The sequence below is a fragment of the Galleria mellonella genome, unplaced genomic scaffold, assembly GCF_026898425.1.
Source record: "Galleria mellonella isolate WM207_F2 unplaced genomic scaffold, CSIRO_AGI_GalMel_v1 utg312, whole genome shotgun sequence".
In the NCBI taxonomy this organism is placed as follows: domain Eukaryota; kingdom Metazoa; phylum Arthropoda; class Insecta; order Lepidoptera; family Pyralidae; genus Galleria; species Galleria mellonella.
This window is the reverse complement of record NW_026442074.1, coordinates 3300600-3313607: the sequence shown is the minus strand read 5'-3', so window position 1 is coordinate 3313607 and position 13008 is coordinate 3300600. Positions and strand designations below refer to the sequence as shown.

Below are 13008 nucleotides of genomic sequence, written 5' to 3'. Positions count from 1 at the left end.
GTTATTGTAATATTTTATATTGTTTTGGATAGTCCTCTAGCACATGTTTTGTTTTGCACTGCACAATTACTTGTAAAATATAGCATATACATGCAAAATATTTACACATTCGTCATTCTAGTGCAGGCCAGTCAAAACTTCGCGATTTGCGACAAGAACTTAGCCTACCAAATCACCAGTTTGTGCAAAATGTATCAACTAGATGGAGTTAATCATACTACATAAAGTATTATTTTTTAGAACAAAAACAGGCTATACTTATAACATCTATATATTTCGAAAATTTGTGCACTGAAGGGTGGAAAGCATTTGGAAAAATCTGGAACTGTTAAAGCCATTTGAAGCAATTACTAAAATTGTATGTTCAAATTGCACATCGTTATCTTTAGCCACCTTTTTTGGTATCCATGATATTAGCAGCAGTTTTTTGATGATGGGAAACTTAAAACCGTTAGATTATAACTTCTATTGGAAATTCTGAAAAATTATATCTTTTTGTTTGAAATAGCCTTGTTTAATATTATTCTGAGCTTAAATTTGTAGTTTTTTTGGTTCAAAGTTCAGTTTCATTATTTGTTATTTACAAAGGAAAAGTTTAGGTTATATTTAACAATGAATATATACATGTAGTGTTTAAAATTATGATTTAATAATAAATAAATAGGAGATTACATAATTAATAATTATATTCTTTATTCATAGTTGTAGAAAATTGTATACAAATATCAATATTTATATATATATATATATATATATATATATATATATATATATATATATATATATATATATATTATGTAGTGGATAGTAACCCGCTTTATCACAGGACCTTAACACATTTACTAATTTAAACCTCAGAGTAAACTTTTTACTTATTAATAAAAACAATAAAACCTCTTATTTGTACTATCCTTCTTAATTACTTCCACTTATGCATTAATTTCAATGGTAGACATTGATTCAGGTTCCAAAGTTAACGTAGCTTGTTGATCTTTTAACTTCACTTTGACCTCTCTCTCTCTGGATTCACTGTAACAATAAAATGGTAACAGAGAATTTGGTAACAAGAATACTGAATAACAAAATAATTATGACTAGATTTTTCCTAAAATAATTTATTCACTGTAAGCTAGTAATTTACCTAATGAAAGCACTAACAAGCCTTTATAGACATAAACAGCATCATGGATGTAAGATATACGTACACTGAGATATTCATAGTTCCTTCTATTATTACTACTCCTGAGGATTTAAGTCCTCTGTGACTGTCACATTATCTTTTATTGCCTTACCCTACTCTTTAATTCAGAAACACTAGTAGTAATACAGAAACACGAGACGAAATACAGATCGCCATGGAGAAGTCTTTGTGCAGCCTTAGTAATAATACAAGTTTTTGGTTAATTAATCACGATCATGCTCCTTATGGTATGTCTATAGGGCCTATATTTGCTAGAGAACAGATAATAACTGATATGATAATGATGATTAATCGAGATGTAATGGTTGGAAGGGTTTAAATAAAATAGACCGTATTCTAAATAAAAATATGCGATAGTTTTCACCGCAACTAAAACTTGTGGGACAGCTAGTAATTCATATTGATAACTTCTCAAACAAGAAACAATATATACCTGTTATAAAGCACAACAACTGTCGTACTGTCAGGAGTTACAAAAGCAACATTCTCAATTGATTTGGACGACAGCGGTATGCTCTCTTCGACAGCGATTCTCTTTGATCCTCTTGGTAAGAACTTGGAGAAATGTCCCATAACGTAGAATGTCGGTTGCTTTATAAATTCACCACTATCTGGCAATACAATAATTGGGGAATCTACGTTACCATTTGTATAAGATGGACCTCCATATTCGTCTAAGTCCAAATTCCAATCTATCCAACCGACTAAGTTGTAATTGAGATCCTGAAAAAGAACAAGTTCGTAACTAGCTTCTACCCGCATTTTCGTATGCATGATCGGAATATATTGATTGAAAGAAAGAAAGAAATAATTTAATCGGAGAAGCATGCGGCCCACACAGTAGCGCACAGAACAAGAACAAAAGAAACCAAAACAAAACAAACGAAAAAAAAATTATATACAAATAGAAAGCAATTAAATTATAATAATAATCAATCTATCAGAACAGTATGGAACCATTATGTCGCTAGTGACAAGTGACAAGATTGATCTAAATAAACAGTAACATATGTTCTTCTCCATCTCAAAAAGTACCTGTACATACTACATTTCTGACGATATGAAAACCCGTTAAGGATTAGCAACTAGGAACAGTTTGTATGGAAAACAGAAAATTGGGATATTTACATTTTATCCGGACAATATTTACAATTTTTCTCTTCATAAGCACCTCCCTCGGACTTTAACGACTATTTGAAAGAAGCCTAACTGCGGTTGCTAATCCGCTTGTCAAGCGTGGCAACTACTGGTAAAACCAAAGGAGAGGCTTATGTTCAGCAGTGGACAGATAAAGGCTGATATGATCTGATACTTCAAAATTGATTGCTTTTAAAGTTCAAACCCTTATTATTGACTGGCCAAATGTTACGCTTTTTAATTTACTATCGAATAACGTAGAATGCAAAATAATTAATTTTTTAGTTCCACAGTGTTTGACTTTAGTGATGATATCAAAAACTTGCCTCTAAAATATCCTTTATGTATTCCGTTGCTCGCTCCCAGGAACCAAGCTGGACTCTTTTACCAAACGAAAGTACCGCTCCTAAAAGAAAAAATACGATCTAGATAACAATGTAAAAGTCACAGAAGGAGAAATCACAACACAAATAGTAATTTAGATTCATAGAATTTAAAAAACCTAATCTTGTTTAAAAAGTATTTAAAATTGTTTCAAATTTTACAAAAGCACGAACACGTCATCGTCAGGGGCAGCATAAAAAAAACATTGTACTTCCTCAAATCAATTTTAAATAAATTTGAGACGTATCTATTAATTTAGGCGCAGTGGAGAGCAATCGTTCATCTAAGCGGCTTGCACAATTTGTATTCGCATATTGAGAAAGATATCGCGCGCGCAGCTACAGCGCTGATTTTTGGCGGGAGTAAAATTAATATAAAAATAAATTTACTCAACATACATAACTTGTATTTGTTGTTATGTGTGTAACATCATAACCTATTTACTATTTATAAAGGTACAGTTGAGTGTGTATTTATTAAGATGAGCCGTATAGTCCCGGCATAGAATAGGCCACCCCTTCCTTTCCCGTGGGTGTCGTAAGAGGCGACTAAGGGAGGGTGAGGTATGGGTAGCAACGTTCCACTTAGACCAACTCTAAATTTAACTGCGGTTGCCAACCCTCCTGACAAGCGTGGCAACAACTACAACCCCCTAAAGGAAGAGACTTATGTTCAGCAGTGAACAGTTAAAGGCTGACAGAATGATGATGAAGATAATGTACAGTCAGACGTTATCATCTCACCTGCACATCCTTCTGTGGCCATAATGAACTTGTCAGGATAATTGTTTGTAATAACAGTGAACACTTCGGGACCAACCAAGGCATCCAAATAAAAATGCACCGCAACTCCATCTATGTACTTCAGGGACTCTGGATGTTCTTTCACCATCTAAGGTTCACAAAATAAAAAAAAAAAACTTTAACAAAATCATAGACAATAATGTACACTATAGGTACCAATATAAATGAGTTATAAGTCTATATCAGTGATTCTCAACCACTGTGCCGCGGCACTTTTCTGTGCCGCCAAATTTTGCAAATATTTAAAATTTTTGTCATAAACTAATTATGCAGTGTGTTGTAGTAAGTAAATAATTTTTATCTTTTTCTTTGTGTGCCGCCAAATTTTGAAATCGTTAAATAAGGGCCGCAACAAAAGAAAAAGGTTGAGAATCACTGGTTTATATTATTAGAGATTGAATTTGTGACTACCACGAATTGTACATAATTAAAAAAAAATTAATGCGATCCGGGTGTTGTTGGGACTGCCTCGATTCTGCAGTGCATTGGGAATGTTTGCGGAAATGCATGTGTATTGTTTCTTCACCATTATTCGTAAACGATCTGCGTCACTGCTCTGCAGAGTGCGGGCCAAACCCAACTGCGTTCTGGCCATTTTAGCAAGTAGGCTGGATTTTTTCTACATGACCCGTTGTGTTGCGTTGCATATCAATTATAATTATATATGTAATAATTTTTAAAATATAAAAGGAGGGTCCTGGTAACCTTAATAAAGGATTATTTATTATTATTATAATATTATTATAAGCATGATTTTTTTATACCAAAGAACTAGGTCAGCGCATAATAGAATTCAGTCTAAATTTACTTACTGCATTAAAAAAATATAGTAATAAAGGGCGTTGATCATCCACACACAATATTTTTATATCTTTGAACGTGGAATTCCTAATCAGTGGTCCCAAATCTTCCACTATCCACTTTCCCTGCAATAAAAAATTATTAAAGACTTTCCAAGTCTCATCTAGTCTATGATATAGATATAATCAATTAATTCCAGTTTCGTTCGCATGTAAATAATAGGATCTCCAGTTAATAAAATCTGATACATTGTCTTTGGAAAATATCTTCAAGTTATCTATATAGTAATTTGTTTTTTTTTAAACTCGACAATGGCACACAAGCTAAATGTCCATACTCGACTGCATGAGGAGGAAGGGTTTGTTAGTAATTCGGGTATTGCTAGCAATATATCCTATCAGGTCGACCTCCACGTGGTCTCCATGGAAACCGTCGTGCTGAATTCCAGGTGTAATCATCACGATGTGCTAATTGACCTGCCTTTTCATTGTCACCTATCATCTCTCACTGGTGACCCGCCAGCGTATACCGTAAGCGCAGACAAAGTTACCACTCTATTGTCATCTATAAAAAAAATCGACTGCATTGTAGTAAAAAATGAGGTTAATATCTTGTATTTTTTTTTATACAACTTAGAATGGCAAACAAGCTGACGGCCCACCTGATGGAAAGCGGTAACCGTCGCCTATAGACATGAGCAGTACCATGGACATGACAGTTTCGCCCATGATACCCCCCATGCGTTGCCATTCCTAAGGACTCAGATGTTATTCCTCTGTACCCTGTAAATTCACGCCATATCCCAACCGAAACACAGCCATGCAAATACAACTGCTTCACGGTAGAAACACGAATGGGACAGAGGTACCCAAGCAATCGACTTTTGTACAAAGACTCCCTCTATCTAGTTGTCGTATATATCATACAGCAAGATCAATAAACTTGCGTATTTAAAATATGTGCAAACAACACGAAAGTTTGAAATAAAGTAAATCTTACCATGTCTGCAGCGAGCCATCCAAGTGAATTAACTTGGCCACTGCCTGTTACACCATTAATAGGCTCATTAGTTGTAGTAATACCCCAAATTGGAACACCAAGTTTTGTGTACATTTCAATAAATCTGAAAAAATTAGTCCTTGAAAATATTTTTTATTTACGCGGTTGTATGTTGACAGGTATGTCTCGGGAGTGGACGTATGACATTGATAGCCTAAACCAGTGATTCTCAACCTTTTTTTTTATTGCGGCACATATTTAACGATTTCAAAATTTGGCGGCACACAAAGAAAAAGATAAAAATTATTTACTTACTACAACACACTGCATAAATAGTTTATGACAAAAATTTTAAATATTTGCAAAATTTGGCGGCACACTTTTAAAATTTGGCGGCACGCAAAAGTGCCGTGGCACAGTGGTTGAGAATCACTGGCTTAAACGGTTACATCTATAATAAAAAAATTAATCGCTGAATGTGTTGCTAAACGCAAATCTCGAGAACAACCGAACCGATTTCGCTAATTCTTTTTTTAAATATATACCTTGAAGTACGAGATTGATTTTTACGTAGAGAAAAATTTTAAAAATTGCCTGTTAAAGTCTACAAACAACACTTCTATACTCCCATACAAATATCCTATAATCCCAAAGTCAATTTGAACTTTAATGCCATACCATAAAGTTCAAGTGTTAGTAGAGAGGTTCTGGGAAGAGAAAACAATTGAGTGTGTTATTTTTTGACATAATGTAATTGTTGACTTTTAAATGCGTCTTGAATAGCAGAATAAGCATTAAAAAAACTAAAGAATCGACTCTTAGGCGGTACGAAGTTCACGGGCTCAGCTAGTTATAAATAAATAAATAAACCTGCATCTCTCCTTAATTCTCTGTAATTTTAGAGACTTCAGCATGGGGTTGTTCAAAAAGGGCGTATTGAGGTTTCTTAAGTGTTGGCAACGCGCGCGTGACATCCCTAGGGTAACAGGCGTCCATAGGCTACGATAACTTCGTTTACCATCAAGGGCTGAATGTCTGTTTGCCACCAAAGTAGTATAAAAGTCGTTTCTCCACCTTCTTCCGAAATTCAAGGTCATTAGGTGGGCACTCGAAAATCCTTCTTCTCTATTGACTGTTAGTTACTGTTAAACCTCCCAAAAACAATTAATTTTATTAATTATTTATAATTAAAGATTGTGCCCCACTAAAATCGACTTCAGTTGTGGAAAAACCAGTTATTTTGACTTAAAAACTAAACTGCTGAGCCGATTTTGATAAAATTCCTATGAGACCATTCTGTAATTATAACCATTCAGATAAAAAAATAGTTTTCCAAATCGGTTTACAACTGACTGAGGTAACAAACATATTACAAAATTAAATCGAATTGGGAACCTCCTTATTTTTCAAGTTGATTGAAAATTAAATATAATGACATAGATGCTACTTTATGGTTTGATTATTTATATTATCAAATTACATTACCAGACTTTATACAAAAGTCGTTTACTTGGTTACCTCTGTCCCACACATGCATGGCTGTGTTTTGGTTTGAAGGGTGAAATATGGCAATGAATTTTCAGAATACAGAGGAATAACACCTGAGTGCTCAGGAATGGCAACGCATGGGGTGTATCATGGGCGAAACAGTGTACTCTGTTATGTCCATGGTACTGCTCGTGTCTACATATAGACGACGGTTACCCCTTTCCATCAGATGGGCCGTCAGCATGTTTGCCATTCTAAGTTGCATAAAAAAAATAATTAATTTTATATTTACAGTATATATAGGTGCTACAAAAACTTACTTCAGATAATACAAGGCATATGTTCTGTAATACTGTGGCAATAGATAACTTTGGCCTACAAATGCGTTGTTTGACTTCATCCAAGGCGGTGGAGACCATGTCGTTGCCAGTACATGTATGGATGCAGTTGACGCTTTCAGTATTTCTTTCAACATGGGGATCTGAAATATTAATAAAATATATTTACTTGTCAATATGCTTAGATTATATAGATACACGTTTTTGTATTTTATGCACGAAAAATTATTAATTCACTCTTGCGCCACCTGCCCTTTTCTATCTGTTCTCCTTTAACCAAAGGTTGTCTGTAAGAGATTGCCCTTGCAATAACCGCCTTTTGTACCTTTATGTGTATATTTCAATCTGTATTTATGTTACTGTATTCACTTGTCATTGTATATTTTTATTTATGGTGCAATAAAGAGTTAAATAAATAAATAAATACAATGTCTTCATAGAAATGCTTCGAGAAAAACGGGTCAAGTTTTTCATACATAACATTTTGCGTGATAGATAGCTTATGAGTGTCTCCTTTACAACTTCTATATTTATTTTGTCTTACAAATTCTGCATATGCATATAATGCGTAGACACTCATTTTATTTATTAAATAATACTTCAAGATAAAATATTATGCGTAAATATATAGATAGATAGATAGATAGATACTCTTTATTATTATATCTTATAGAATACTGATAAAAAAACGAGTCCGCTAATTTGGCAATTAGTACAAAAAGTTTTTTTTATAACACAGGGCAAATGAGCATGCAGCTCACATGATGGTAAGTGACTACTGTCGCCCATGATCACCCATAACACCAAAGGCATTGCAGGTGTGCTGCCGGCCTTTTAAAAAGGAATATGCTCTTTTCTTAAAGGTTATGATGTCGTATCGGTTCGGAAATACTGTTGCTGGAAGTTGATTCCAAAGAGTGGTTGTGCGTGGAAGAAATCGGCTTGAAAAACGCGCGGTGGAAAATCGCCTCTAAAAGTTGACCCGTTTTTGAGGCTCGATGCTCTATCTATATAATCTAAGCCAATATATTAGCCACTGGCTAAAGGCACTCTCATTTTATTTGTTTTCACTCAGTTCCATGTCATTTTAAAATATATCCCACATGTGTCTAAGCTGTGAATCAACTGTGCCTACGTTGTTATGTTTCTGTTTGAAAGATATAGGTAACCAACCAGTCGATAGTCCAGGCGATCGTGGCAAGGCAAAATATATAATGTTTTGCTAATCTAGCGAAAGATGCTCAGACGCAATGCTCACACACATAATAAATAAATAGTTACCAAGAATAATTTTCAGTTTTATGTTTTCCCTCTTAATATAATAAAAAATACTACAATACTACATAATTGTGTACTCAACTATGTTGTTTAATGTGATATTTCAAGAAATCCAAGCAAACGACTTTCAGTACAAAGTCTGCCTTTGATAAATCTTACAATAAAATAAATAAATAAAAGAAAAAGAAATAATAAACAAATTTGGTCACCGCTGAAGCATTTGACATACCACAACAGTGACCAATATAAGAGCAGTCCAACCTGCTTGCAATCATATTTAGGATGTCGTTGGTGCTGTCCCGCAACCTATGTATAGAAATCTTTGTTCAGTAATAAGTACAGGTTTTTTTTATGGTTGAAAATGGTATGGTAACTCCGCCTGCACTAACGGGATATGCTGGCGGAGCACCAGTGAAGGGTGATAGATGAGAATGAAAACAGGCCAGATAGCCCATCATGATGAATTCATCAAGAATTAACCATGATAGTTTCCAGGGAGAACCGCGACCGTACGACCTGGTTGGGTATATTGCTAGCAATGGGATTCTCAGTCTCCATTACTAACAATCCCTTTCCCCCCAATAGGTATAGGTTAGAAAAATACCAAAACTCAAAGTAACCTTTAAGTCATAATCTTCAGAAGTAAGATTGAAATGAGTCAGTTCAGCGTCGTTAACCGGTTCTTCGTTGTATGCGTAACCGTGCGTCGAGAAGTCTGTTCCACCAATAGGCACTCGCACTACATTGTACTCGAGGCCAGAACTGCTGAAGTATGAACTGTGGAAGAAAAATAATTAGTATATACCAGAGGGAGACTCTGTACAAAAGTCGTTTGCTTGGGCACCTTTACCCCACTCGTGTTTCTACCGTGAAGCAGTTATGTTTGCATGGCTGTGTTTCGATTTCATGGGTGAATTATGGCAGTGGATTTACAGGGTACAGAAAACACCTGACTCCTCAGGAATGGCAACATATGGGAGAGGGGTTAATGGGTGAAACAGTATACTTTGTTATGTCCATGGTACTGCTCATGTCTATAGGCGACAGTTACCACTTTCCATCAGGTGGGCCGTCAGCTTGTTTGCCATTCTAAGTTGTATCTTAATGTGAATGAAAAAATGAAAGTTTTTATAAAAGTGGTCATGTACTCTATAAGATACTGCATCAATTGTGGATCGCTTAAATTTTTCCAGTTGATAGCAGCAGAGTCGGTCAGTGCTCCGCCGAAACCTTCTATGGTCTGATATTTTGTATCCGGGTCCAAGGTGAGTACCGTTGTGAATAGATCTGAAAATATCATTATTGCATCAATTACATATTGGTTTAAACTACACAGTTTCAAAAAGAATATAGGGTATTTCCGTCGTTTGGTGCAAATTTAACGAAATTGAGAGAAATTTTTTTGTATGAAACTATATAAAAAGCATATTCTATTTATGCAATCCGTATGAAATTATACCCTATATTTACGAAACTATCGATCAATGAAGTTTTTACTTATGATTTTCAGATGCAGCACATACATAATTTGCTATATTTACCATCACTGTCACAGGTTTCTAATTCGCCGGAACTTTTCAGAAATCTGGAGCCTGCCTGTTAAAAAAATACATATTTTTAATACACACTGAGCTGAACCTTAGCATATTTTTTTTATTTATTAAACACATAAAAGAGATCATAGCGATAAAATTTAAATAGTAGTTATATTTGTGATGTAGCTAAGTTACAATCGAATTACATGACATACTCGTATGTGTACAGCTTGAGTAATTTATGTTTGTAGCAAAGTATGCAATTCATACAAACATTGTATTTAAAAGGAAAATACAGATAATACTATATAAACATATTAAAGATAAAACTATGAAAAATAATACCATGTATTGATTTTGCATTGAATAATACAAGCTATATAATTGTACAAAACATTCTGCATAGTTACTTCTGTTCTTTTTGTATATTTGTCGACAGGCAGCTGTTATTAAATGACTGTGTTTCGGTTTTAAAATTAAATGTATACTGATTGAGATGATGAATATAGCATCAATACAGTGATGGCAAACTTCATATATATATATATATATATATATATATATATATATATATATATATATATATATATATATATATATATATATATATACAATCAGTACCCCTACCAGAGGAAGACTTTGGATAAAAGTCGTTTGCTTAGGTACTAGGTCCCATTCGTATTTCAACCTTGAAGCAGTTTTGTTTGCATGGCTGTATTGCAGTTTGAAGGGTGGGATATGTCAGTGAATTTACAGGGTCAGAGGCATAACACCTTACTCCTCAGTAATGGCAGCTGACGTTGTTATTCCTGAGGACTAAAGTAATATAATACCTTTGTACCCTGTAAATTCACTGCCATAACCCACCCTTCAGGGAAGAAAAGGATTGTTAGTAATGGGGTCAAATAGCCCCATTACTAGCAATATACCCTGTCAGGTCGACCTCCATGTGGTTCCTCCTGAAAACCATCGTGGCTAATTCTAGTTTAATTCATCATGGGCTAACTGACCTACTTTCTTCCTCATCAGTCATCTACCACTGGTACCCAGCCAGTGTATACCGAAAGCACAGACGGGGTTACCATACCATTATCACCCAATAAAAAAAAACCCATCCTTCAAACCGAAACACAGTCAAGCAACAAACATAACTGCTTCACGGTAGAAACACGAATAGAACAGAGGTACTCAAGCAAACGACTTTTGTCCAAAGTCTCTCTCTGGTAAAATTATGTGTATGACCTTACCTTCGACGTAGTGTAAGCTATGTATGAACCATCAGCAGGTCTCTCCCTCGTAATCTCGTCGCAATAAGTCACATTACATACGCAGACTACGGATCGGTCTTCTATCTTCCGAGCTGCACATTTTTTATCTGTGGACCATTATTGAAATTCTAAATATAGTGACATACAAACGAGAATCACCTTGTAGAAACCTACATACGAAAAATACCAACAACCAACAGCACCAGACTTGAAACAGTACTTGGAGTGCTTATAGTATATTTTGATTTAAAAATATTACATGCTAAACAGAATGTGTTATCACTTTAACCCATCTAATTACTATTATACTTTATGGTTCTATGCCACCTACATTTTCTAACGACCCAGTATTAATATTTTTAACGTTGTCACTTTAACATACGGGAGAAAGGGGGAAGAAGATTGTTGCTATCTGGTTGATTTCTAACCCTCTAATAGTAGTATAGGAAGTAGGGAGTGGACTGCAGTAGTGCAAAACAGAAATCGAATCAACAATACAAAATTGATGTTAAACTCGTGACAGTATTGATGTAGTTAAAGGACTTGAGGTGTCATTTTTCCCCTAAGGAACAAAGACCTACTTGAATCCGGCTAAATTTTCTCTTTGACTTCATCCTCGCCTATCATCCTTCGCTAGTACTCCGCCATAGAATACGGATAGCGCAAGCGGAGTTACCATTACATTAAAAAACCCGTAAAGAGTCGCTATCCGTTTTTGCTCGAATGGTAACCATAGTTGTGATTCGATAATTGCTAGCAATATACCCTAACAGGTCGACCTCCATGCAGTTCCCCCTGGAAATCATTGTGGTTAATTCTTGTCGAATTCTTCACGAAGGGCTAACTAACCTGCCTTCATCCTCACCTATCACTTTTTCCATCTTCTTCTATCCTTCATCTATCACTGGTGCCCCGCCAGCGTAGAGAGGGTAGATGGGGTTACCATTCCATTTTCACACATTAAAAAAAACCTTTACACTTTAGGAATTCTAGCTTCAAGTTACTTTTGAATGATTTGGAGCATCCTCTTACGATCCCATTTTTACTGTAAAAAATTATTTATTTATTTATTTACCTCTTTATTGCACTATAATTAAAAATATACAATGACAAGTGAATAATTTAAGTGAAATACAGTAACATAAATACAGATTGAAATATACACATAAAGGTATTATTATTATGTATAATGTGCAAAAAAAAAAAACAAAATTTGTCTCTTTACCAGAATAAACACCATCTGCCCACAAAACTAACAACAAAGGAGTTGTGAAGATAATTATTTTAAAGAAGAAAGTCATTTTTAGTAATTCCTATTAATATATAGTTGGTTACTAATTGAACAAAGGTTTCATAATAACTAAATTTTGAATGTACAGTCGACCATTTATATGTACATACTTATCATCGGCAGGTATTGTTAATTAATTAAGCGCATGCGTCACTTTCATTCTATAACATATAATAAAATTGTAACTAGATAATGTCTGTTACAAAGACATTAGAGGGTAAAATGTCTATATAAGATCATTAAATATTAAAATAGTATTTTTTACAAATTTGTATATCTCTCTGATTTGTTTTTATGCAACATACCATAGAATGGCAAACAATCTGACGGCCCACTTGATGGAAATTGGTAACCGTCGCCTATAGACATGAGCAGTACCATGGACATAACAGAGTATACTGTTTCGCCCATGTTATCCCCCATGCGTTGCCATTCCTGAGGACTCGGGTGTTATTCCTCTGTACCCAGTAAATTCACACCATATC

The 13008-nt window shown here is 34.7% G+C and overlaps 1 protein-coding gene across 1 annotated transcript; it reads right to left on the bottom strand.

The window, feature by feature from the left end:
* Positions 1 to 810: 810 nt before the first annotated feature.
* On the bottom strand, positions 811 to 12574 carry LOC113522515 (lysosomal acid glucosylceramidase-like). Its single transcript, XM_052895964.1, has 12 exons — positions 12458 to 12574; positions 11212 to 11339; positions 9971 to 10025; positions 9578 to 9716; positions 9050 to 9206; positions 7134 to 7294; positions 5326 to 5449; positions 4338 to 4451; positions 3466 to 3613; positions 2665 to 2744; positions 1635 to 1924; positions 811 to 1029 (listed from the first exon to the last, which is right to left on the bottom strand). Exons 1-12 carry the CDS (start codon positions 12531 to 12533, stop codon positions 930 to 932), a joined length of 1572 nt encoding a protein of 523 aa, XP_052751924.1. The 5' UTR covers positions 12534 to 12574; the 3' UTR covers positions 811 to 929.
* Between the last annotated feature and the right edge of the window lie 434 nt (positions 12575 to 13008).

What these genes read in the sequence shown, in the direction of transcription:
- LOC113522515 (XM_052895964.1), bottom strand. Translation starts at nt 12,533, where the DNA reads ATGACTTTCTTCTTTAAAATAATTATCTTCACAACTCCTTTGTTGTTA. An exon ending in GGCAGATGGTGTTTATTCTG is followed by an intron (nt 11,340 to 12,457) that starts GTAAAGAGACAA and finishes AATGGTCCACAG; the next exon opens with ATAAAAAATGTGCAGCTCGG. An exon ending in AGAAACCTGTGACAGTGATG is followed by an intron (nt 9,717 to 9,970) that starts GTAAATATAGCA and finishes TGATATTTTCAG; the next exon opens with ATCTATTCACAACGGTACTC.